The sequence below is a fragment of the Mycteria americana genome, chromosome 1, assembly GCF_035582795.1.
Source record: "Mycteria americana isolate JAX WOST 10 ecotype Jacksonville Zoo and Gardens chromosome 1, USCA_MyAme_1.0, whole genome shotgun sequence".
Lineage (NCBI taxonomy): Eukaryota > Metazoa > Chordata > Aves > Ciconiiformes > Ciconiidae > Mycteria > Mycteria americana.
Window position 1 is genome coordinate 94,064,563 of NC_134365.1, and position 25,703 is coordinate 94,090,265.

Genomic DNA, 25,703 nt, shown 5'->3' on the forward strand with positions numbered 1-25,703 from the left:
GTCTTGAAAGTCAGAGGGGAGACGTGGCCCATCAACTCCAATTACGTTCACTGCAGGTGCTTAATCCTTCTTGCTGTGTGGATATTATTTGTTTAGTTTTTCAAATGACTTCTCTCTGACTCCCAGTCCCAGGGGATGTTGATGTGTATTAGGTGTGTTGCTAGCAAAATACTCTGTATATGAAACCTACTCTAGTTCATCTAATTTGGGGATGGACAACTCCATCAGGTTTGTATCTGCTGCTTGCTTGGTGTGAAAAGTGGCTTGTCCTTTTCTCCTGCATGTTGCTTATTGTTTTTTTTCCCCCCTTAGAACGAGTTTTACCCACACTCCCCAATCCTTTTCCAGGTCAGTATATGTTTTATGTTGAAGTAGCTCTTTAGCCGGGTCATTCTCCATCATCCTGATAAACGCTCAGAGATAGGGATGGGCAAAACAGTTCGGAAACACAGGAAAATAAGGGCTTTCCCTTCTCGTCTACATATCATTTGGTCCCTTCTGCTCACCTTCTTCATCCTTCCCCTTCCCCCCTCCCTTTTCAGGAAACAAATCAACTAAACAGCAACAATCTTTAGCCAAGCTTTGAGCCATGACATTGTGTCCTCACCCACGTCTGGACAGTCTTCAGTGAGGTTCAGTTTGTCTGTGGACCTACTCCTAATATATATTCCAGTCCTAAGCTGTCTTTGCCCACATGTTCTGATTTGGATCAAAAGCATAAGCAGACCTAAAATTTTGCAGAGGTAGTGTAAGGGACAAGTGTGAAGCTAAAAATTAAATTGTTGCCAGGAGTTTTTTTCACTCTAGTTGTGCAAACTGTTCACGGTGAAACACTTTGCTTTCTTATTCCTCTTGTCGCACACCCCCATGTCTGCCAGGCTCATAGTGCTGCATTTGAGGCAGAGAGCATGAAAAGAGGCACACGGTGAGGTGTCACTGTCTGCTTTATTCCAAGGGAAGAAGGTAACAAGGCAAAACAGGGTCTGAGTATTTTTCCTGTCTCTGTGCTGCCCAAGCATGGCTCAGGTCCAGGCAGCGCAGCCCCAGCGTCCACACGAGACTTGGGGTTTGAATGCGACCTTGAGATTCTAAAAAAGCACAGAGACTGGGCACTTCCAGGAAGCAGGCTACAGCATTTGCAAGCAGTGTTTGAAACTAAATCAACAATAAGGCAGCCAGTCCCCGTATTCACCTAAAAAATCTTGGCCTAGGGCTCCTTGGTATCTTTGTTTTACCGCCATGTGATGAAGATGCACTCAACTCATGGGATGTTCAGAGGCCTAAATAGTTAATGTCTGTGCAGAGCTTTCGGGTAGAGTGTTATTACGAACCCATGTTGTTTTGCAAAAGGGCACCTGCCCAAGTAAAGCACCTGCAGGTACTCCCATGAAAAGAACAATAAATGCTGGGTATTACACCAGCTCCCTTTAACTACTCTGCCGTTTTCAAATCAAGCTCTGCTCTTGGCAACTTATTCAGGCTCAGGATGTAGTCACAATTGCCTATTTAAAAGGCAAATCCACAAATACAATTAAAGAAAAGTACCTACAAAAAAAGGAGGGGGGGGAAGGAGAAATCAAGCTACCATTAAAATTAAATCCCAGAGAGTGATTTGTAAATAACATTCAAGGAGCTGAGAAAAGGAGTAAAGGAGACCATTGGGAACCTAGTGTGGAAAAATAAATCCAATTAAACACCATTATCATACGTATTGCAAATGAAACTTGTGCTTGGATATGAAATTAAAGTTGCTGAGGCTGTTGGGATGTAAGGTTTTGAGGCGTTTTCCAATTTTGGGTGTTCTTTTCTTAAGCAGAATTTTCAATGACAAATATTTTTGTCTGATGGAAAACTCAGGGCTCTTTCTTTTTATGATTATTTTTATTATATATCCTTAAATTCCACAGGCAGGCAGTGTTAATTTTTTTCATAGCCAGCCCTGTTTACAGCTGGTTTTGAGTTAGTAGCCCATTAAGCTAAATGATAAAGCAAAAACTGCAAGTGAGCAAGGCCAGGATTTCCATACCAAATACCCCTCCTAATCAAGCTGCCAAGGCCATCCTGCACAGCTTTAGTCAATCCTTTAAAACACTTTCCCCTCTGTCTTTGAAGTTGTTATTTTTTTCCTTTTACTGCTCCCCAGTCTCCTGAGATCATCTCGAAGGACACCCTGGTGTGACATCACTTCTGTGAGGCGTCTCCAGGAATTTGTGGTGCCAAATGCTGGGATATCTCCAGTGACCCAGGACATGCAAAGAGGATTTTGCAGAGGGGGAAAGTAGAGTTTAAATACTCTGGACCTCATTTGTTTTCTGAAAGCCCCTACTGGCTTCTCCAATGTGGGCGTTCAGCACAGATATTGGTGCTTATCTCAACATTTGCTTTTACTTTGCTGTTCACCTTCAAAGAAACCTTAGGCATAAAATTTTCTTGTTAGACATTTTTCTCCCTACAAGTTGATGTTCTGAGATGCGGTCCTCAGCTCTCAAACAAGCCTCTCCTCGATGACCAGAATCACAGCCTCCGCCCTCTTTCTCCCTCAATTTCCATTTCCCTTAAGCCTTGGTAACACTTCCCTGCCCCGTGGGGTTTTGAGCATTAATTTAAAAGGAAAGTGTTTTGAGTTGAAGAGCACTGTAGGCACGCTAAGCATTGCTATCATGAGCTAGCTGCTGTGGAAACATCTTCAGGCAGGCTGGAGACTCAGAAGCAGCCCATTCAACTAAACTCACGGGACTTGAATTTGATGAGGCAGTTTCCTAAAAGGCTGGTGGAGCCCAGCTGATTCAGGTCTCAACACAATTGTCCCTGGTAAATTTTCCAGCCCTTCTGATTTTGCAGCCGGGCACTCAAAATGCCCTGAAATGTCTTCTGGGATGATGTCACATCATCGCATCTTCCTATTTGCATTCTAATGTCACGTTATAATGGGATGACACAAGACCTGGCTGTCACAAAGGAGGCCTTACTGCATCATCAGGTGGCTTTTCAAAAGAATTTTCTTCTGGAAAAGGAGATTTTGCTCATTCCACGCCACACCTGCCAACGACAGGGCAAGTGAGATCATTGTTGAACCTCAAAGGGGTCTGTCACAATTACAGCGCTAGCTCCATCTCTGTCCTTCATTGTCCCTTGCCCTCAGCCCTTTGAACATAGACTCCCTCCCCCGTGATTAGCACCTAGTGTCCACATCAGAATGGCTTAGCCAGACTGATGGGCTTCAAAACCCAGAAGTCTTCTCAGGAGATTTGTGATGAGGGCTTACCACAGATTAACCAGGGCTTCCTCAGCATGCTTAGCCTGAATGTCCTGGGAGCTCTGCAAGGGAGATGCCGTGTTTCCCAGAGAGCAGCACATCCAGAACTTCCCGTGGGGCATCAAGCGTGCCAGTCCTTGGGGCCTGATGAGACAAAGTCCAGTCATGGCCATCAACAGGGTGGCAAAAGACTTACAGCAATAGTGTGTTAGTAATTGGAGGAGGGGGAGAGAAAAGGAGAATGAGCAGTCCTGTCTTTCTGCCAAAACGTGCACTGATCGGAGAATGACCCTGTATGACTGTAGATCGTAGCTAGTCTCCATTTAGCTGTAGCCCGTGTAGCCTGTACTATCACTAATGCCTTCATCAGGTGGGTGGGAGCTGGGGGAAGGGAGAAAAGAGATGTTCATTTGGGTATGATGACCAGAGTGGGAAACAGAGAGCATCTTTCTTTCTAATACCCTCTCAGTCCTGTTCCCTCCCTATGGAGGTCCTAGCTGTGGAGAAGAGAGCTCATCTGTCGCAGTGGTCACCTCCACCCATCCCTGCTCCCCTTTTGCTTTCTCTAGTGCATGGCCCCATCAGTCCTGCTGAGCAGGCAGCTCTCATGTCAGCGGGGTTTGCTTTGGCAAAAGGATGAACATCTGAATATTTTGAAGCTAAGGAGAGAAGCATGGGGGAATACATCAGAGAGTACAGACTGTAAAGGGTTAACACGTTATGGGGGTTTGCTGACTAGGCAGTGGTGTGGGAGCAGGCCACAGAAACCAGCCTTCCCAGTACGGTGTGGCCAGCTAAAGAACCCGTCCGTCTCTGGAGTTATCTTCACTGAGGCCAGTGGGTGCTTTCTCAGCTGGGCTCCAAGAAAGGGTCAGTGAAAACCCAAGCCTTTGTAGCCTTTGAACAAACCAGTTGGCAGAGCTGGGGAAACCGTAGCATAAACAGGCCAAAATAGCCAATCTTGTCCTATCATGATCTTGACATAGAAACTACCACCAGAGAAGAATAATGGCCATAGGGACTAAGCGCAGGAGGGCATGTTTGGAGCCACGTGCATGTCTGCTATTTCCATAAATTCTCAGGCATTCAGGGGCCATAGTTCAGCTGTACTCGTCACTCTGCAGTGACGTGTGCCTGACTGCTTGGAGCATGCTTCTCTCTTGCCTGAATGCTGGCCGAGCCTTGGGCATCGGCACCTGATAACGCCCATGACTCTCGGTGGGAAGCGCAGCTCGTGGCTCTCCTTGCTTCACGCTGGTGGTATCCAGCCAGATTTTCCAAAGAGCTCATTCTCCATTTGGTGAGTGCAGAAGGGGGCGGCTCTGCAGGGTGGATGCTCAGGCAGACCAAGCTTCTTTTGCTGCTCAGGGTCAATGTCCGTCCCTGCCAGGTCTGCAGGACCCTGGCAGGTCCCAAGGCTGGGACCGCATTGGGTGCCAAGCCTGCGGGGGTTTCAGGCCAAGGGAACAGGAAAGACAAGACAGGGTGAAGGCAGGAGGCCAACATCATATTAATTGTTTCTTGCTATTTCATAGGTAGCAGGCAAGGGGTGGCAATGTATCTTATTTTGACCATGTGGTTAAAAGTGAATACAATAAAAGTCAGAGGTGATGATGCTGTCTTCCAAAAGGGGTGGTAGGGATGTAGCTGGAAACAGCATTTTAGGGAAAAGAGAAATGCTAAGAATTACTTCTACTACAGCTACTAGCATTGTTTGATGGGTTTTTCTGGATAGCAACAGACAGTTTCTGTTTGCTGAGATTGCTTAAAGAAAAATAAAAACCAGCCTGCTCCTTCCCCAAAAAAGCACAAAGAAAAGAAACACGCTTTCTTAAAGAAAAAAGAGAGACACGGGGGGAAACAGAGAGAAATGGCTTTATTGCTTGATCTGTTTCTGTACTTCTTGTTCATTAATTTTAATTTAGATTGATTTATTCCAAAATGAGCCCTGGGTTGCATATATTTGCATAACCGTCTCCAGTAGCAATGCTGTGGAGAATCCAGTGAGTGAGGAAGAGCAGCAGCAGAGGACAGGAACTGAGACTGGAAGTCCCAGAAAGATATTCCTCTGAGCTGGGCCCTTGCACTGGGATAGGGAAGGCATTTCAAGGTCTGTTTAGTCACAGGTGTGGCTTTGCATGCATGCAGAACAGCCCTGCAAAACAGAGGCCAGGGCACAGCAGTCAGGTGGGAGAGTGGAGGCTGGGTGAAACCAGTGGGGGAGAAAACACACAACTGCACTGCAGAGATTAGAAACAAACCCATGGAAGAGCAACTGCCGTGGAAAATCAGTTGTCCGGTAGGGACACTGATAGTGTCAGCAGTGTAGTATGGACAGATTACCCTGCAGAGCAGAGCTTGGGCAGGCAATAACCCTCCTGAGACAGATATCCTCAGCCCAAAGGATACTCATAGTCTGATACCATCTGTATGTTAGAGATGAGTTTCTGAAGCCATCAACTGAACCTTCCTCCTTAGAGACAATGAAGGCAACTTATACCCACTGCACAGCAGGCGTACCTAAATCCTTGCTCTCTCCCTCTCGCTCTCTTTACTTCCCATGTTGAGCTGCCAGCCAGGCTGACTGGGACCGAAGTGTGGAGGGCAGCAAGGAGGAGGTTGAAGAACAGCCACTGTTGTCTTGATTTAATCCTCACACGCACACAAAAATTCCTCCCACCCCTGAGAGAAAATGACCAGAGTAATTCCCACCTTCATCCTCCTCCTCCCCCTTCCATTTCCAGTGTAAACCACTCAAGACTTTGCCTAACAAATTGGCCTCCCCTCTGGTTATTGTCCCAAGTGAACAGTCTCTCCATTCACTAACCCATGACGGTAAGTCGGTTTGGGAAGCGGCAGGTTTATCTTCCCAGCGCAGGCACTGCACCGGGCCCACTTGTGAACCGGTTGCCATTCAGTGTCTGCTCTGCTGTTGATAAAGCACATTACACATGGCTGGGCTTGCATGATTAATACAGCTGTCTAAGCGCTCTCTCTAAAAACAAAAACAACCAGGAGAAGGGAGGTGTGGGATTTGGGAGGGAGGGGGTGCACAGGGAAAAAGCCAACCATTCCAAAGAAATCAGGCTTGCAGGAAAAGCAGAGTGCTCCTGGCAGGCCTTCCCTCCTGTGGGCAAGCAGGTCCGTCAGCAGAGCTCCCCTGCAAAAGGGAAGGGCAAGGCGAGCAAAGGAGAAATGTGCTTGGCCCTTCCCCACCATCGCCTGCATGTCCCTCTGCAATCTAGGGAATGAGTGCATGGACAGGAGCAAGGGGTCAGGCCATGGAGAAGGATGTGCTGTAACCAGCATAGCTTCAGTGAGGTCTGGCCAGGCAGCCCCCACGGTAGGTGTTACAGATATGCATGCTTACTGATGGACGAGTACGCTCCTGAGCCAGGTCACCTTATGCACCGTATGCGCTCACCCATGCTCGGAGGCACACCCCACAGTCACTGAGCAATTTTCAGACACCCTACAACATCTAAAGGATGAACCACAGTGGCTGCAGGCATCTTTTCCATTGCCCCAACTCATCTAGCTGAAGGCCAGCTCAGCTGCCTGTGCAAGCTGTAGTATCTTTCCCTTTTTAATTACTGGTCTGGGAATGGGCTGTGGGAAGCCTCTATGGCTTTCTGCTCCAGCTTTCCCCATGCCTGGGCCAGGCATTAAAGCCATGCTTGCACTGTTGGGGTGTTAAGGTGACCAGGAGTCTCACTCTGGAATCACACACACATACACACATTCGTACTTGGATGAGAACTACAGGTGACACAAACTAGACCACACTCTTTGGAGACATACACCCATCTGTGGGCCCAGCTCGACTCCCGTGAAATCTCTAATTCACTGAAATGCTGAGAGAAGCGCACAGGCTTGTTTACAGTGTTCCCATGATACAGGTCCCATGCTTCTCGTTGTTCACAAGCAGCCCTTGACAAAGGCTAGCTGGAACCTCCTCCTAGCTTGTTCCACTCCTGGGCAAGGAGGGATGGGGAAAAGTGTTGGTTTCTGCTAAGCTCACTGCAAGGGAGTCCCCAGAGAGGAGCGGTGGCCCTAAGAAGACCTCAAGGACAGGTGGTGGGGGGCAGCATGCTGCAGGTACTAGAGGAGAAGGGTAGGAAGGGCAGAGGCAGCGATACGACCAGATTTCAGTTTCAGAGTAACCTCAAGCATACTGGTGACGCTCCACCAATTTAGTTCTCCTTCTGCACCAGTCTCCTTCCCAGTCACCCCTCGGTGTGTCCCTCCCTCTTCATTTCTGCTCACAGCCACTCAAATCTTTCTCATGCCAAATATCCAGCAAAGCTTGTGGAAAACCATAGCAGGGATGAAGTGGGTAAACAGGCAGATATAAAGCTGATGAAAATATTAATTTTTCAAGAGGTTCCAGAGCCTCCGATTAGCAAACCTGCTTCCTAGGGCTGTATGTGCTCTGGGTGAGGGGGGCTATGCTGTTTGTTCCGTACTGAGACACCAGACTGTGTGCTGGCATCACCTTTGGTCTGCTGTGCCATACATCATGTGCTTGAGAGGTGAGCAGGGGAGGGATTGCTGTATCCTAGGAAAGTGAAAAGCAGAAAAAGCTCAGCTCTTCCCTGTGATGGACCCTGAAAAAGTCTGTGCTATGTATTTTTTTGATGTTTTGCTTGTAGGATGAGAGTCTTCAATGAATGGTTTGAAGACAAAGCAGTTTCAAGTAACTGATTTTGTATCAGTAGTTTCCAAGTGTTTTTTAAAAAAATCTCCGCCAGCTGCTAGGGGAATGGAAAGGGTGGGAGAACTGTTTTTCAGCTGTGAGAAAACCTTGGAACTTTCTGGCATCTACAGGACAGATCTGGTGATGAAAGATCTGTGTAACCTTGCAACGTAGGTGGTCTTCTAGCCACCACCAGCCCGACTGGTCAGGATTAACAGTTCAATTCTAGACTAGGAGTACTGTAAACCAACTCCAGGATAAGTGGCATAAGCAGTCAGCTCTTGAACACCACGACCTTCTCAGAAAGACACTGAGAAATACAATTTCAGGGGTATTCTTTAGACCTCAGGGAAGGATGGGTGCGCTGCATTACAGAATGAATCTTCACGAAGACATGAGGTATGATAGATGAGTACTTAGTACACCACGAATGAGCTCCAAAACATGGGGAAGAACTGTTCAGTGCTAAAAAAGCGTGAGCAAATTCTGAAATACATTAAACCGTGTGCTAAGATTGATAGGCACCAGAGACATTTCCTTAATCTTGTTGGAGAGTTGCTGGAGGGCATCCTCCCTAGTTTACACAGTGGTACTTCCACCTCTAGAAAAGCCAGCCTATTGCCACTGCAGTCACAGTCAAGTTTTAATTACAGGAGCAGAACTGGTAGCGAGAATGGGGTACAAGCAGGTAATGAACAAAATAGTTTCAACATTAAGAACAGGGAGTGAAAAATCGTGTCTTCTTCTCAAAAGGGAGGGGGAAGACACAGGAAAGTAGTAAGAAAAAAGCCCCAAATGAACCCACTAAGTAGAAGCTGCTAATCCCTAAAGCCTCAGAGTAGAGTGCAAAGCCCTGGAAGAAAGAAATTAATAACTTTCAAAGTATGACCTTGAAAATGGAATTAACAGTATTCCTCCCTTTTAAGCCTTCATGATAATAAAGATTTCATCTTCTGAAGCCCTGGCAAGAGAGTCAACAGACTAGAAAAATTACTTCCTGCAGAGGAGCTGGCAAGTGTAAAACCTAAGACCCCTCCACGCCCCAGGGAGTGAGATGACAGAGAGAGACCTGTATGGTGCACATCCCATTTCCCTTGCACCTTCTCCTTAGAGGTTTTTTTTTCATTCCTCCCTCATTTTTGGTCCTCTCCTTTGCTCAAGAAGCAGGACTCCAGCTTTCACTGTAGGTAGAGTCAGCCTGTCAACAGCATGGAGCCCAGAGCTGCTCAGGGCAGAGAACACTTGGAAAACCAGCAGGCCAGCTCTCCGTGGTTTGCCATCACTCCTTCCTTCCCATCACAGGCAAGTCCTCTTAGCCTGTCCCATGCGTCCTCCTGGCCTCACTTCCGTTCAGAAGCTCATGGGGGCTGATTGTCCTCTTACACCAGGTTTTACCTCGCATTCTTTGACAGGATCCCAAGGTCAGGTTCCCCAAAGCAGATAAGGAGCCTGTAGCTCTCTGATGCCCTTTGAAACTTCTCTGTGGGCTCTCCTCCATCAGCACTGCAGATATGTCAAGCCTTGGAGTCCTGTTAATGTAAATAAGAGAAAAAATGGCACCCGCTGTCTCTTTTCCTATCTCCATTTTGGTTTACTCCGATAATGGGACCCAGGACGCAGCAGAATATTCTAGATTGGTGAATGTGGGTGTGAAACATGTAGATGGCTGGGTGGGTTTTTTTCCCTCTGGGTATGGACCAGAAATACATCTGCTTTCTACTTGCATCTCAAATGACCCTTTTTAAAGGTCTGTGTTGGGAATCTTGAAAGGTATAGGTTCAATTTCTGCTGGCGGTGATCATGTTGCTCACAGCATTTGGAGGCATGCCTCTGTGCAACCAAGAGGACTTGTGGATTTGCTTACAAGTCTGACCTAGTTTGCCTGTTCAGCAAGGGTTACATGGCATGGCACAGCCTCTATCCCCTTCTCTTGCAGACCCCTTCCAGGGGTGCTATCGGTGTTGCAAAAGGGAGCTGGAGGGAGTAAGGGGAGAGAAGGGGGAATATCCGTGCGGAGGAAGTAGAATAGGCTAGAAACTTTACCACTGCGCCCTGCAACCTCTGCTGCTTGCTGCTGTAGCGGGTAGATGCCTTGCTTTTGACGGGGATGACCAACCAGCACATCGGATCTGCCCCCCAAAGCAGTTTTACCAAGGATACTGCTGCGTAGCGGTTGTGGAGAGCTGCAGACCGATGGGGATCAGACGCTGTGCCACAAAAACATGGCCATATTGGGCTGCCTGAGGCAGAAGTGGCTCCGAGCATGCAGAGCTGGCACCCTTTCTTCAGCATGGTCCGGCGGGGGCTTTGCTGTGCAGGACCCCAGGGTTTTCCCGCAGGTGTGCGTAGCCACTAACCCGAGCGTCCCTGCCAGCCGGTGCCGTTCCCAGCCCGGAGGCCGGCCGCGGTTGAGGCGGGCCGGCGGAGCGCCCGGAGTTTCCTCTTTCCTTGGCCTTCGGCTGCCACCTCGCGGGGACGAGGCGATTTGGCGTCAGCCGCGGCTCCCCCGGCCTGGCCCGGCCCGGCCCGGCCCGGCCCGACCCGCGGCTCCCCCGGCCCGGCCCGCAGCCCCGCGCCGCAGCTGCTGCCGCGGGTTCGTGGCCAAGCAAGGCAGGAGGGAATGGCAGCATCGCCCCGGCCCTGCTGCTGGGCGGCAGGGGTGCAAAGCAGAGCCCACCGGAGGGGGGGGTCCCAGCCAGGGAGCTTGTGCAGGGCACCCGGAGGGCGAGTGCTGTACGCCTGCACGCCGCAGAGCTGGCAGCACCCCTTCGCGTACTGCTCGTGCCCTCTCTCACACCTGTTTGTTGGCATTTCAGCTTCACCTGGCACCACATCCATGCCTAGACAGCTCTGTAGGAATCCCCACTTTTTCTCCTGTAGTTCTGACCCCGGCTGGCACTGGCTCCTTGCCTTTGCATTCCTGGTACTAACGCCCTCTTCCCATAAACACCATCATTTCCCTGTACCTGCCTCTCTGCCACCATGCCTGCTTCCCTATGCCTGATCTGGGTTTAATTTCCTCTCCTCATCTCCCCTTCTCCGAGGACCTGTTCTCATTACCTGTCCAGTCTGCATGCTCACATCAGCTCCTCCATTTCCCCATCCTCACCCTGGCTGACATCTCCTCCTCTTGCCCTCTTCAGTGCCCTGAGCTGAGCGTGCCCATATTGCCATTTCAGTTGAAGACCTTCCCTGGTATCATTTCCTGTGCTGTAGCCCTGCATTGGTACAAGTGTAAGGCTCATCATATCACCTCAGTCCATATTACCCGCTTCTTATATCCCTCATCACAGCAGCCTTTTCCTATGCCTCTGACCTGATACGATCTTCCTCCCATATTTATCACCTCCTCGTGCAATCCCCAACCCCGAATGGGCACTATAAGCTTTGAGGGGCCAACGCCAGCCATGAGGCAGGGCAAGTACAGGGCTACCGAGCAGCCTTCTGACCTTGGCCACTGTTGCCGAGGCTGTGTGTTGCAGTGCCTTGTAGCACTGTAAATTCAAGGCTTGAAGGCAGGGAGAAAAAAGGTGCTTTTATTCATCCCACAAGGGTCAGACCTTATAAGTCTGCTCCCTCTTGATGATTTCTGCAGCTAGTCTCGTCTCTGGAGGCTGAGCCTGTGCCATGGAGGACGCACCGCTGGAGTCTCAGTTGCTTAGGCCTTGGGGGGCTTCATACCAAGTCCTCTCACAACTAAACTGTGCTCCCTTCAGCTGCCTGGGTAGCATTCACTGAGGGCTCAGTAATAGCTGTGCCCCAGGTTTGGTGGGGAGACTTGCAGCTCTGCGATTCAGGCCTTGAGCATTCAGTGGCCACCAATCTCTTGACACTGTTAACAGTTTCCCTTGACAAAAAGCTCATCTCTCTCTTTCCCAGGGAGATCTGAACACACCGCAGCTAATTCTTCCCACACTGAGCAGTTTCCGTGGCCTGGCTTGCCTGTAGTCAGCAGAGGAGGCTGCAACAGCAAGGAGTGACTGAGACAGTTTTAATCTAGCCAGTTCAGGTAGCAATTAGTAACAGGCAGTGTGCCAGGCATTCTGTTAATACCAAGGTCAATGAAGTCACAGGAGAACGTAACACCCAAATTTAATGTGTGGCCATAATATCACTGCTGGCAGCTGACTGCTGCTGTGCTCCTTAAAAGTTGAGGGAGGTTGTGCGTATGGAAGTCTTCAGGCAGTCCAGAAGTGACTGGACAAGTTCATGGGAGAAAAAATGAATCTGTCAAGGAGTGCAGCTTCCACTGCCTCAGGATGACTCTGAAGCACCTGAGGCAGGCCAATATGATGCCATGCTGGCCATATGCTCCCAGCTGGCCCCCACCCAGCACCTGCAGGGGACAGGACTGAAGGTTAGACAAGACCCTTGGACTGACCCAGCAGAGCTGGTCTTTCCTTGTGGTATGCTCCTCTTGGAGGCAGGCTGGTTTGGAGGGAGAGAGCAGCTCTTGGCTTTGCAATCTTGCTGTGGTTTGCTGTGAACATAAGCAGCACCCTGCTTTTCCCCCTCTCCCTCCACCATCTCATTCAAGCCCTTCTTGCCATGTCTTTTCCTACACCCTTCACAGGAGCAGGGGCAGTTCATGAGCCATGACACACACACACACAAGTATTACAGCTATACCATGCAAACTAGCATACATACCCATGCATCTATAGTGAAACCTGGGCTACCCTAGCTTGCAGTCCTGTGGGGGGGAGCAAGTGTAGCAAGCCCAACTGTGCTGTGCCAGTTGTATGGGGGGGCCTAAAACCTGTGAGGGGCCAAATAACTGACCCACTGAGGTGGTCCCAGGAAAGTCATTCAAGACGTGTGAAGCCTGTGGGGACCGCCTCCTCAAGGGTGTTGAGGGCAGATAGTTTTGTGTAGCTATTTACCTTTTCCTGAAAGACCAAATCTCTGCACTGTTGCAAGGCTGTGAGGCAAAGCATCAGAGCAGAAAAAATTGTCTGAGGGACAGTCACTGGCTTTCTTTTTTTTTACGATTAAAATAAACATTTTTTTCCTCCTCAAGCCTTGCTCTCAGACACAGCGGAAGTATTTTGGCTGCTGCTCTTCCACTTACTTAAAAAAAATAAAATCAGCCCAAGGGAAACACCCAGCATGGGATCGTTCCACCTGCCCTATTGATGCTTGTGAAGTGCTACACAAACAGTGCCTTATAATGGGAAAGGTCAGGCAACCTTAGCAGTAGCGGGTGCCGCTAGCTCTGCATACAAGGCTGGTAAAGCTCTCGCAGCAGTGCCTAAACAGCACGCTGCACACGAGAGCATGCAGCAACTCTTCTGCTTCATGCTGCACGGAAGGGTTTGCCTGCAGGAGGGTGAAGCACCAGGCAAAATCTCTGAAGTCCCATGCTGAAGGGCCTCGCCGCCCCTACCACATCCCCACTCAAAAGCATGGAGATGTTCTCCCAGAAGTGTCAGGAAAAGGCCCCTGGAGCCTCTCTGTGCGAGGCTGGTGCACGGGCCCGTTACACCCAGGTGGGCAGGAGCAGCGAGGTCACGGTGGCATGGCTCTGTTTTTCCCATGGTGAAATTTAAGGGCGCAGGTAGGGTTACACTGTCTTGGGGAGAGGGGTAGGATGGGGGCTTCACATGGTTCCCTTTGGCCCTGAGAGATCTACAGCTCTCTCAATCTCGGCCAAGGCTACCGTGTGCCGTGACACCAGTGCAGATCACCCAGGCTGAACGCGTGGCACAGACAAACCCTTGGAAACAGGGGGTGCCATGTCCCACGAGGCTGCTGCAGCACGGCTAGGCACCATGGCAGGGGTCCACCTGCATCTGCACCGGGTATCTAAGTGTTTCGCTATTTGAAGCAAGGAAGAGGACTGCATGCAGAATTGCCTTGCCAATTTTCAGTCTGTTCTTTCTTGATCTGATTAATGTGATCTGACTTGGTCAGCCATTTGGGGCCGGAGTTCCCTTAAGGGTTTATTTGTGAAATGCTGCCAGGTATTCATATTAACTCATCATCATCATCAGAAACCCAGTTTCCTTCCCTGGCTGCGGTGGAAGAAAACCCCCTGCAAAGCCATTGCGTGGTCACAAACCGCACAGTGCTGCCTAGTTGCAGGGGGATGAACAGCCCGGGAGACTGGCTTGCAGAGCAACTTCCCAGAGCACAGGCTCGAGGTTACGAACGTGGGAGACTGCAGAGAAAGCGCCACTCGGTTGCCAAAGCCCCCTTCGGCAGTCGCCCGCCGCGAGGGTCGCTCCTCGGCTTTCAGCACCAGGGAGCGCGGGCTTTGCTGAGCGCGGAGGTGGCTGAGCTCCGAGCCGAGGGCCGGGCGCGGCAGCTGGAGTCCGTGCCCAGGCCGAGCCAGGCAGGGCAGCGCAGCCCGGTCGCACAGGGGCTCGCTGGGGCTCTCGCTGGGGGTCCCCGGGGCGCTCGCTCGGGCGCCGGCGGCGGCGGCGGGAGGCGCGGGCGGCAGCGGCGGGAGGCGCGGGCGGCGGCGGCGGGAGGCGCGGGCGGCGGCGGCGGGAGGCGCGGGCGGCAGCGGCGGCGCTCGGCGGGGCGGCGGCGGCCGCCAGGGGGCGGCGGAGACCGCGGCGTGGCGCGCTCTGCCGCGGCTGCGGGCGCGGGTGTCCGTGCCTGCGGGAGGGGCGGGGGTGCGCCGGCCTGCGGGGGGGGGGGGGCATGCCTGTGGCGTGTGTGTGTGCGCGCACACGCGTGGGGGGGGGCGTGCGGACGTGCACACGCGTGGGGGGGGCGTGCGGCCGTGCGTGCCCGCGTGTGCATGTACATGTGCATGCGTGCCCCTGTGCGGCTGGGTGGGTGTCCCTGCTGGTGCGCGTGGGTGGAGTGGAGGGCGTGTGGGTGTGGCGGTGCGTGCGCACGTGCGCGTGTTCGGCAGCACGCGCGTGACAAGCACGTGCCGCTGCAGGGGGCCGGCGCGCTCCTCCAGGTGTGGACGTTCACACGTGGGTGCCTCGGCTCCCACATCAGCAGCGCGCACAGTCCACAGCAGCACGTGCACACAGGCACACACACACAGATGTCATCACGCAAACGTGGGCTGTCACAGCCAGCCAGACCACAGCGTGGCAATACCAAGGTGTGGCTAGGAAAGAAGACTGGAAGTGATAGAGTGAACTGAAAACAGATACTATCTCCTGCACGAAATCTCACTCAAAGATGAATATTTTATTTTCTTCTAACATTTTCACTCTTTTCTTTTTCTACGTTTGAGCGATTAGCCCCTCCCCAAAGCCTAAATTCTCAAAGTTTTCAAGATTTTATTTTGTGATTGAACTATAACCTTCCCACATTTTTACAATATATGCGACAGTAAATGTAGCATATGTGGCACGTACTTTAGCTAGCTCTGCTGTAAGACACAGAGGTTACACGCAGCCCCCAGGGTTATGTGCAGGGGCTGCAGCAGCTTTGAACCACGCTGGGTCCCAGGCCTCCCAGTCAGCTTAACACGCTGCCCGGCACCGGCACAGCTACACATGGCTGGGTGGTGCAAACAACTGCTGGTATTAGCATGTGGTGTTGCGCAGGAGATGATCAGGAATGCACATGGAGAGGCTTCTGCAGCCAGCCCCATCACCTCACTGGCGCATGCAGGGAGCTTAGCAGGTAAACATGAGGACGTATAACTCACACCATTTTTCAGCTGTGGAGATGGGAGTCTTGCCTTGTCAGATATCCTCAAGCTTACGCACACAAGTTCAAGCAGAGCAGAAGCTGGTGTGACCCTCTTCCACGTCCTTCATCACACCGTGCCTTGTGTGTCCTCCCTTATACCTAGGTATTGCAGAAGCTCATCTTTTTACCATACCATACCATACCATACCATACCATACCATACCATACCGTACTGTACTATACCATACCGTACCGTACCGTACCGTACCATACCATACCATACCATACCATACCATACCATACCATACCCCCATCCCCCACCCTCTCCAAGCAGACAGACCCTGAGCCATGCACTTACACATATTAAGGCAGCAGTACCCAGCCAAGGCCAAACATACCCCTGCCTCTGCTGTGCTAGGTGTGCATTGCGTGCCTCCATAGCTACATATGCCTTTGCTCTGATTGCATGTGCCCCCTAGAAAAGTGGCAAGGAGGGGGATGGTTGCCATGTATGCATGTGTTACATACTTGTCTGTGTATGTGTTAGACAAATAGTATTTTAGCCAAATAGTAAAAATGTGACGGCTGAAAACTTTTTGTGGGCAACACACCCTGCCTGGTGTGTTCTTGATTATTTGATGGGCCAGAGAAGTCATGTTTTGGGACTTTTTCACCACCAACATGGGACACAAATGGTCCCAAACATCCTCCCCCCAGTCACTTGACCATGAAAGATGCTTTCTTTGACACATAGGTCAGGTAAGTGTAGTAGCTGAACTTGAACTTGTTCCTGAGCTCAGAGGGGAAAATAAGTTCCTGTCCCCTAAACAAGGAGTGAAAAAGCAGTGTTATAGGATTTGTGTGACAAGCCAGAAAAGATGAGCAGGGGATAACGGAAAAAAGAAGCCATAGATGGAATATAAATTTTCCACACAATTCAGCACATACTGACTTAATAACGAAAGAATAGAATTGGGGCACAAACAGCTGATCTAGTAAGTGACGGGCTACATTAGGAAGAAATCACACAAACGGAAGTGCTACAGAATTTCGGGGGCTCTGCAGACATCCTTCTTGGATTTGCTGCCTTTTAGTCACCAGCTAGAGTTTAATAGCGACTGTGCTGCTGAGCAGGCCTGTGGCACCCGTGCTCCACCCGGCAGAGAGGGACTCTTCGCCTGGTTAAACTCTGCAGGTTGTGAGAGGGAGCAATTGCACTTTGGTCCCATGGGGCTCTCCTGAACCGGGGGCTTTTTTTTTGGGCTCCCCCCTGCCATTAGGCATAGCTCTCTTGGCAGTAACCATGTCTTCTTTCTTCCACAGCAGGATCAGTCCCAATATATAGACTCATTTCCATCTCCACACTTCAGCATCTTCCTGCACCCCTTCTGTGTAAAGCACTGCATATACATACACATATATGTATATGTGTACATGTACATATGCATATGCATATATGTGTAAACATACATGTACATATACCTGCATGTGTACATGTACATATAAATGTACTTATATGCGTACACCTATGTGTACATATGCATAATGAGCATGGATTTGTGAAACCACAGCCACGTACACCTCCCTGCCCCATTATAAGGAAAAGGCTGCCAAGGCTTGGTATTGCAGGGTGAATTTAAAACAGCATCACTGCCTTTAAAGCCATCGAGAAAAGGAAACCCATAAATGAGAGGATGAATGAGAAGATGTCAGGAGTGTTAGCACTTAATATTCCCGGAGCAAGGCTGCATTATTTGTTGCTGCGGCAGAGCGCTCCTCCCTGCCCCCTCTGACAGACCCCCGTGCATGCGTGCACACACGCATGCAAGTTCATTTCCCACCCTTATGAAAAATCAACCTCCCTGGCACACCCTGCACCCTTACCCCATGGCTGTCGTGCCACAGGGCCATAAACATAACAGCGAAGCCTTCCTCCACCCCGATTAAGAAATAAATAATTGCGGCACAGACCCTGGGAAGGGGAGGCATCCGCTGGTTGGGCCCATGTTTTATTGATCGGACTGCTGTGATGAATCAGCCCCCGTGGAGCCGGTGTCTGGCTGCAGACAGGCACTGGCCACCGCGCAGAATTACAACGAGCCCTGGCATCCCAGGGCCACCGCCGGGAAGGTGGCGGAGCAGGGAGGTGCGGGGCTGGTGGCCGGGGTTGCACCGTGCAAAGGCGTGAGCTGTGCCAGGCAGCCAGCGGCTCCCAGCCGGAGGCACGGCGAGGGATAGAATGGGGTCGGCAGCCGGGGTTGAGCCTTCCCGCTTGCTCCAGGCCCTGCGTCTCCAGCCTCGGTGTCGCTTAGGGAGAGCTGCATGCCGACGGAGCACTGGGCGGGAGGGGAGGATGCTGAGGAGCAGGCGGGCAGGAGCCTGCAGTTGGGCTGGACGGAGGCTCACCTAAGTGGGAAGGCGGCTGCAGCCCCGGCCCCCTGCCACAGGAGCAGCCCGGGAGCAAAGCGCCACGTTCCTGTGTTACCCCCCTCTCGCCCAGCCGCGTGTAATCTTGTCCTCTTTTCTCTCCCTTCTCGCACCCTGCAGGACCCGGCACGGGGAGAGTAGACAACGGCTCCATGAGTTTGGCCGTCCCACTGTGGCTGCTGGCAGCGTCCCTGCTCTGCCTACTCAGCAAATGTTAATACAAATCAGAATTAATAATAATAATAATAATAATAATAATAATAATAATAATAATTAAAAAAACCCAACACGACAACAACAACAACAACACACAAAACAAAACGCGTTATACAGGAGACAGAGCGAAGAGAGGGGAGAGAGAAAAAAGAGAGGGGGGGAGAGAGAGAGAGGACTGTTTCTTTCACAACTTTTGTGTGTTCAGGAGCGAAGAGGGGGGAGAGGAAAAATTACAGCAGTGAAGACTCAGCAACATTTAATCCGAAACCTGACAAGCCGGCTGTCAAGTCACCGACCATCTAGGAGGCAACACAAAGCAAGGGAGAGAATGGGGCACCAGCAAGGATCGTGTCGCCGGAGGATGCTGCAATGTAAACAATCCAACAAAACCTGCAAAGCCAATCGAGCAGAAGATCCCTTTTCTTTTTGCTCCTCCTTCCTCTTTTCCATACTCCCTCACCTTCCTTCCTTCCTCCTCTTTCTTTCTTTTGCTGAAAGAGGTCTTTGCTTCGGTGTCTATAGCCACTTAACTTTTTGGATGCCCTGGGTCATTTTTGTGAGCCGATGCTCAGCCAGTTCATACTTTTGAAAAGAAAAAGAAAACAAAAAAAAAAGAGCCACAAACCAGAGCAAGTCACCTGAAGCTCTCTGCACACTGGTGTCCTGTGAAGAACCCCTTCCTCTCATCACTTCACCCAGCGCTCCTGTGCACCCAGCCCTTGCTAAACACCTTCTTTCCTGTCCCCTCCATGCAACATTGCGCTCGCTGACTTGAACTAAAGCTGTGTCAACTCTACTGAAAACATACTTTTCTTTTCTGTTTTTTTTAATCCTCTTCCTCTCCCCTCTCAATTCGACCAGGTGTCTTTCTCTTTCTCCCGTGTATGCCTGTGTGCGTGCGTGCATGCGTGTCTCTCACTCCGTCTTCTCTCTCTTTCTCTCTTTCTCTTGCTCTCTCTAAGCATGCAAAAGGAACAGTCCATGTGTACATATGCTCATCCTGCTGTAGATAATGTCCTGCCTTGTAAGTGTGAGACAAGATGCTGAGAGATCACTCAGGCAGAGAAGAGGGGTGAGGAGAGAGGGGCAGCTGCAACACAGGTTCCCATGGTGTCCCCTCTCCAGCGTCCTCACTGGCTTTTTGACTCCTGGCCACCTTGCTTGCAAGAGTCAGTCTGCACCCTTGTTCAGCCTTTTTTTCTCTCCCACCTGCAACCTGTCTGGCTGTCAGCCTTCAAGTACCAGCATAGCAGCCCCTGCTACGCACGAGTGCTTGCACATGCGCATGGGAGTGTGCACACGTACAATAAGCAGAAGAAACCAGGGCTGGCCTGCAGCACTACGGAGTGCAGAGTGCAGCCGCCCGTTCCTCCTGGGGAGGGGAGGCTGGGCTGGTGGTGTGTGTGCGATGAGACCTTGGACATCACCGAGCAGCCATTCCTGTAGCTATAGTGTGTGCGTAGGAATGATGCCTCAACGTGAAAAACCACCATCTGGTCATTCCTAACCATTTTTGTAGTCATGCAAAAATAGAGCCAATACCCTTTTTTGTTGTTGTTCTTGCTGTCCTCCCTGTTATAAAAGGAAACGTATGCTATGTAAGGGTGAGCGTGTGTGTGTGCGTGTGTTTGTGCGTGTGTGTGTGTATTATACACCACTGCTACTACAAAGCTCACTTTGCAAATTCCACATTTGAAACAAATTGGGTCAGAAAACGTCTAGGACCTGTGAATGTAAGAAGAAAAGCAAATGTAAGGTCCAAAATCCTGGGCTTATAAAGAAGGAGGTTAAACTGGTGCAGCAAAGAAGTAGGCAGCACAATTCCCCTTGCTCTTCTCTTTTCTCGTCTGAAGGGTGCTGGTCTTGCTGGAGAGGGCTATCGCTTGCCATCATCCTTCCCATGGCAGAATCACATGCAGAGGTGCCCAACAGGAGATGCTCCAGTGGCCTCTGAGCAAGGAGAAGGAGAGGAAGAGAACAGGCCGTGAGAAACAGGGTTAAGAAAATGCTGGGTGGTGGCTGGAAATTGCCACTCCAGCAACAGGTCTGCTGCAGGAGCCAGAGCGAGCACCGGGAGAGGGGAAGCCAACAGTCGTACGCTCCAGTGGCTGCAGCGCATGTGTGTGGGCAGGGGCAGCAGGGAGGAGACTCCTGTGTTTCCTGGCTGGTCACGAGCCCTAGCATCCACAGCAAAGGTGATAAAACACAGGGTTTATCAGGTAGCCAATTTTTTTCTGGGGGGGAGGGATGCGCAGCGAGGAACTTGCATTAGCCCACACAAGTCGAGTGACCATCCCACGACAGTACAGTGTTTTACAGGTGCTTGGCACCACTGAGCTTTCAAGCACCAGTAAGCTTGCTTTTCTGTCTTTGCCCTGTGAATTGGCGCAGTAGCAGCGTGCTTGGCAGCCATGCTCACGTGCTCTTGAAGACAAGGGGGAAACAGCTTAGGCTTGCAGCCCTGCAGCGTGCGGGAGGGGATACCCACCGGATCGTCCCCTGCCAGGAAGGAAAGTGGGAATTGCTGTCTGTGAGCCCGTCCCCATCTTTGCATGGCTGGGGCAGACTCTGCCAAGGCCTCTCCCTGCTGCTCAGTGCGGCGCTTTCACCTTGCACTGCGGCACTGCCGGCGCCTGCCTCCTCTCTGCTGAGCTCAGCTGTTTCGGGCAGCAGCAGGCAGGCAATTAAGCAGGCAGTCAAGGGCTCCTCGCAGGCAGCCAGAATGAGTGAGGAAATATTAGAGAGAGACACAAGAGGCTGAAGTTTGGGCGATGGCAGACTTGCTATAGATCTGCTGTGGATTTGGATGGTGGTAAATTATGCTCCTCCGGGCCCCAAAGCCATACCTGGGTGTGTTTGTGCCTTGGTGCAGGAGGGGAGAGCTGTGCAACTGGTGCGTGAAATCTGCGCAAGGGACAGCTCCCCCCTTCCACAACAGGGCGGTCATTGATGGGACTTGTGCATCTCCTTTGGAGACTGGCATGCTGCAGCCCAAGAAAAAAATGCCCTGTATCCTTCAGAGCATTCAGACACCCCAGTCCTCGTGCCTACCTCTCAGGAGGGTTGTGTCATTCAGTGTCTTAGTAACAACTCCAGATTTCCTGCTGTAACAGGGCTCCTCACACCCTCGGTACGGCCATGAGCTGATGCTGGTCCCAGAAGCTGGGGCTGGGAGCTGCACCCTCTCCAGCACGCTGGCACGAGGGAAAACACCGCATGGCTGGCATTTCTCATTCTCGGGGCTGCACCTACGGCTGGATTTACTGTTGCAGGCTTGTTGCAAGAAGGTGGGCAGCCTGCAGTGACTTGCTGTCACAGGCTGTTCCTAAGGGCTGGGTCAAGCCCACCGTTTTCTTTAGGTTGAGGCTTCTCTTTGATGTCAGCCTGGTTGCTATTGTAAGGTCTGTCCCGTGCGTTGTCCTCTGCATGTGTTTTTGTCGCTGTGGGGTCACTCCTAGGCACTGGGTTCACGCACATCAGAGCCCTGTGGTGTGGTGGTGGTCACAAGTCCTCATTGTCTCACTTTTTTTTTGGTTTGAAGGAGTTTCGAGGGGATATTTTTTTAGATGTCAAGGCACAGAGGCTTATGGTTAAAGAGAAATATATTACTAAAAACAGGACACACAGTTTTTTAAGCCATCTGCCTATTATCTGGAGGAAACAGCCACAACCCCAGTGCTGGGATCTGGTCTTGCCTGCAGGACCTGGGCAGATCTGTGCCTCCGTCGCGTGGCTGTGAGACAGGGTTAAAGCCAGTTATTTGCAGACCTGTCTGAGAAAAGCCACAAATACCAAGTATGCCTGTTACCTGCAGCAGTGCTGGGAGCCCCACTCCTGGCAATGTCTGTTCCTAGCAGGGCTGGGGGAGTCGTGGGTAGGCTGGAGCTTGATTTACTCTGATCCTGCGAGCTGCCACATGCGTCACGGGATGCTGTGAACATCCCCCTGTTTCTCCTGAACTCGAGCAGGGATCACCCAAAGCATCTGTTGAAAGGACAGCCCAGACAAATATAGGAAACACAGGCAAGGTCAAACGCTTTTCCCCATTCTCTTTCTCCCCTCCGCCCTTTGACAGAGATGTTGCAAAGGGTTTTCTCCTGTCTCAGGCATTTCTCTCTGAAGCTGTTTCTCCTCCTCTCCTCTGCTCCACGTTCATGTTGGTATCTTCTCCATACCCTCCTGAAAAGCTGTGCTCTTGCTTCCTGCTGCCTCTCAGCTGGTTGGGGACTGGGGGAGATGGGGGTTTGGAATGGGACACCAGTTCCTTGAGCTTGTCAGTGTAATTGTGTTTGATTGATGGAGATTTAACATTTAGTGTTATAAAAAGAAACAAACAAAATGGAAGGAAAAAAAAAGAAAAAAATTGTATTTCTTCTACTGGTTTGTAAATATTACAAGAGTTACATGAGATGTCTGGTAATGTCCAGCAGAGGAACAAAGACTTAGATTTAATATATGGCTCCATACTTGCTAGCAGATTTCTAACCCTTTTCAGACGACCGAGAGGAGGGGTGAAGGCAAGTCTTTCTGAAAGGAACTCACAGGGGAAATGCAGCCACCCCGAGCCACGCGACCTCCATGCATGACTGTAGCACGTTGCTTGGAGCGTGTGTCTGGTCAGATGGAAAACGAAGCAGACGCCTGCCTCTGAGCGGCCGGGAAGGGCGACGTGGGACACTCCAGCCGACACCTGTGTCTTGGCAGTTGTGTTCATTTTTGTTTGTTTGCAGCCCCGCAGCTTGCGGCTATGTTGCTCAATGATGCACTCCTCTCCTCTCCCCTTCCCACTTTCTTCACCAGTGAAGTTGTGTCGCCCCATGCTAGCACCAAGTGCATGTTAACGTGCCATTCATGAAGATTTCATTGGTGACATGCATTGTGTCGAGAGTTAGTCTTTGTCTGCACACCTTTCTCACACCACTGACTGTTCACCGCTTGGGCAGATCTCTCGTGTACTGCTGCTTGCCCCACTTTTGGTCAAAGTATATCCAAGCCCCACCAGCTCTTCATAGCTCCAGGTGCATCCAGACCATGCCCCCAAGCCACCTGTCTGAGCAACCCCATTTTGAAAGTCCAGGCTCACAGCATGGACAAAGTCGCTGTCAATAGCCACATGGTCTCCAGACTGAGTGGAAGCTGCACATCTGGAAGGAATTTGGGGTAGCAACAGCAAGTCTTGATGATTCAAGAGCGTTTGGGGAAGAGGATCTGGGAAGTCGGAGGAGCTACTTTAGAGTCCTTCACAGCCCCACCACAAGGTGATGTTTCAGCTCAATCTTTGTGCAGCGCTTTACCATTTCGCCCCTCCCTGGTGAGGGAATCTATGGGCACAGGGAAACAGCTCTTCTCCTCCCAACCCCTCTCACAACTCTGCGTCCTCTCCTCCAAGCACACTGACCCACAGCCCGAATCATCATGGTGCTTGATGTGATGTAGCAACTGACACCGAGGATGGCTAACCAAGACAGTCCTACAGAGGAGATGCGAGGGCGGTGAGCAGTTCTCTCTCTCTCTCTCTTCCGGTGGTGCACAATCTTACTGCTTCTCTGACTCGAGTACACAAAACTTCTTGAGTTAGGGATGCCGGGAGCAAACTGTCCCATGGAAAGAGCAGACCCTCAGGCGGGGAAGTGATGGAGAAACTGGATGGTAATTTCCAAGATGTGATGCCAGTGGAAAAGGGTAGGGATGAGTGCTGTCCACGGTCCATGCACAGAACTCCCAGTTTCACCAGTGAGGAGACTGTGGCCTCTCAACACTAGTCTTAGAGCAGCTTCATTTCCAGTGGGACACCCAGAAGATTTCTTTTAACTGCATGACTCCTGCTGACTAAGAGCTGTGTCACACCATTAAAACCTCTTTCTCTTTTCCTTCTTGTCACTTGCTAGAACGATGTTCAGGCAGCTCCTACAGCCCCCCCAAATTTTGCTTGATGGTTGGCTCCCATTAGGGCAATATGTGGTGTTGGCTTGTTGATTCACTCACCATAACAGGAAAGCAGAAGTCAGCCTGGTGGGGATATGTTTGTATGGTCCTTTATATCTCTGTGGCTTGGGGCGATGTGTGTGAGGCAAGGAGACCAGCCAAGGCAGGGCTTGGGAAAGAGGAGCAGCTCTCCTAATGAGCCCAGGCAGGTGGCAAGCAAAGGGTCCTTCGCTTGTTGCAGGCTCAGGTTAGCTGGTGCCACAGCGACTCAGCCTGCCCTGCAAGCCTTGTAGAAGTGCCCAGGCAGCGGCGGAGGAAGGGGCAGTGCAAGTCAGGAGGATGTGACTGCACACGGGCGGCAGGGCTGCGTGCACAGCAGGGCTCCTTGGGCAGCACGGCTGGGGAGGGGGCAGAGATTGCATCCAAGAAGGGCCGTTCCCAGGTCGGGCAGGACCTTCCTTCCCTGCCTGTGCTCCTGGTGCACCAGGCGCCCGCCTCCTGGCCCCCCGGGGTGTGCGCACCATGCTGCGACGGGCCTCGGTGAGCGATGCAGCAGTGTGAGACCACGGTGGCTCTGGCCGTGCCCCGGGAACAGGTGTGTGGATGTTTCCGTATGTAACATATGGGCCACGGATGGAGACGAGGAGCAAGACCACCTAGGAGCCAGCCGGTAAGGAGAGCACCTCTCAAGCGCGGCTGTCCCTCTGAAATTATGACGTTCGCTCTCCATCTCGGCCACGCACAGGCACACACGCACACCCCTGCAACCTCTACCGCACACATGCTACAGTAGTCCTCATGGCTACCGTATAGGTGCTCTCCTGTCCCACGCTCTCCATCACACGCACAGCCAGACACGCGCTCCTCCACCTGCTCCCGGCCATGGCTCGCTCTGCCCACGCAGCTACGTGGTGACCTCCTGAGGAAACCAGGAGAAAGCGCCCGTGTGCCTGCGCTTGTGCGTGCGGGAGCACGCGTGTGTGCCAGGAAAGGGAGGAGGGGGCAAAGAGCAGGAACCTGCCTCCGCGGTGCCACCGTCACCTCCCAGAATCTTTCAACTTTCCCAGCTGGAGCCAAGTTTCATCCTCTAGACCTTGAGAATGAAGGCCAGTCCCTTCTTCTTGCTACACGGTGGGGTGGTTAGAACTCTCCTCATTAACAGTGTTATATACATATAAATATATATATATATCTATATCTTTATATATATTTTTCCCCAGCACTGTAGACATGAGCTGAACTTCTCTTTAATGAAACGAGAAAACGGCCATTTTAATTTTTGCCATTGGTTTGTTTTTGGAACTAGCTCTGTGAAAGAAAATTTTAAAAGCGCAAGTGTGTGTGTAAAAGAACCGATCAATAAAACAAAACAACCCAACAAATGAATGAACAAAACCCAGTGATGGAAAAAAAAAAAAGCTTTTTATTTTTTCTTTTCTCAATGTATTTAACTTCTGTTATCTCGTTTCTGTTTCTTTACATGTATGAATGCTCTGCTCTTCTGTGATCTTAAAAAAATACAAAAAAATACAAAAATGAAATAAACGTGAAAAGGAGGTAATGTTTCTTCATTTCCCC

The 25,703-nt window shown here is 51.1% G+C and overlaps 1 protein-coding gene across 3 annotated transcripts in view; it reads left to right on the forward strand.

Moving 5' to 3' along the window:
• Positions 1-25,569, forward strand: part of LSAMP (limbic system associated membrane protein) — a 1,043,134-nt gene extending 1,017,565 nt beyond the window's left edge. For 2 of the 3 annotated variants that reach the window (XM_075512695.1, XM_075512687.1), the window contains 2 exons: positions 313-348; positions 18,105-25,569. In XM_075512695.1, the coding sequence (XP_075368810.1) occupies positions 313-348; positions 18,105-18,202 (134 nt within the window). In that variant the 3' untranslated portion in view covers positions 18,203-25,569. The remainder of the gene's footprint in view (positions 1-312; positions 349-18,104) is intronic. The other variant, XM_075512704.1, reaches the window with a different exon arrangement.
• Positions 25,570-25,703: the final 134 nt, after the last annotated feature.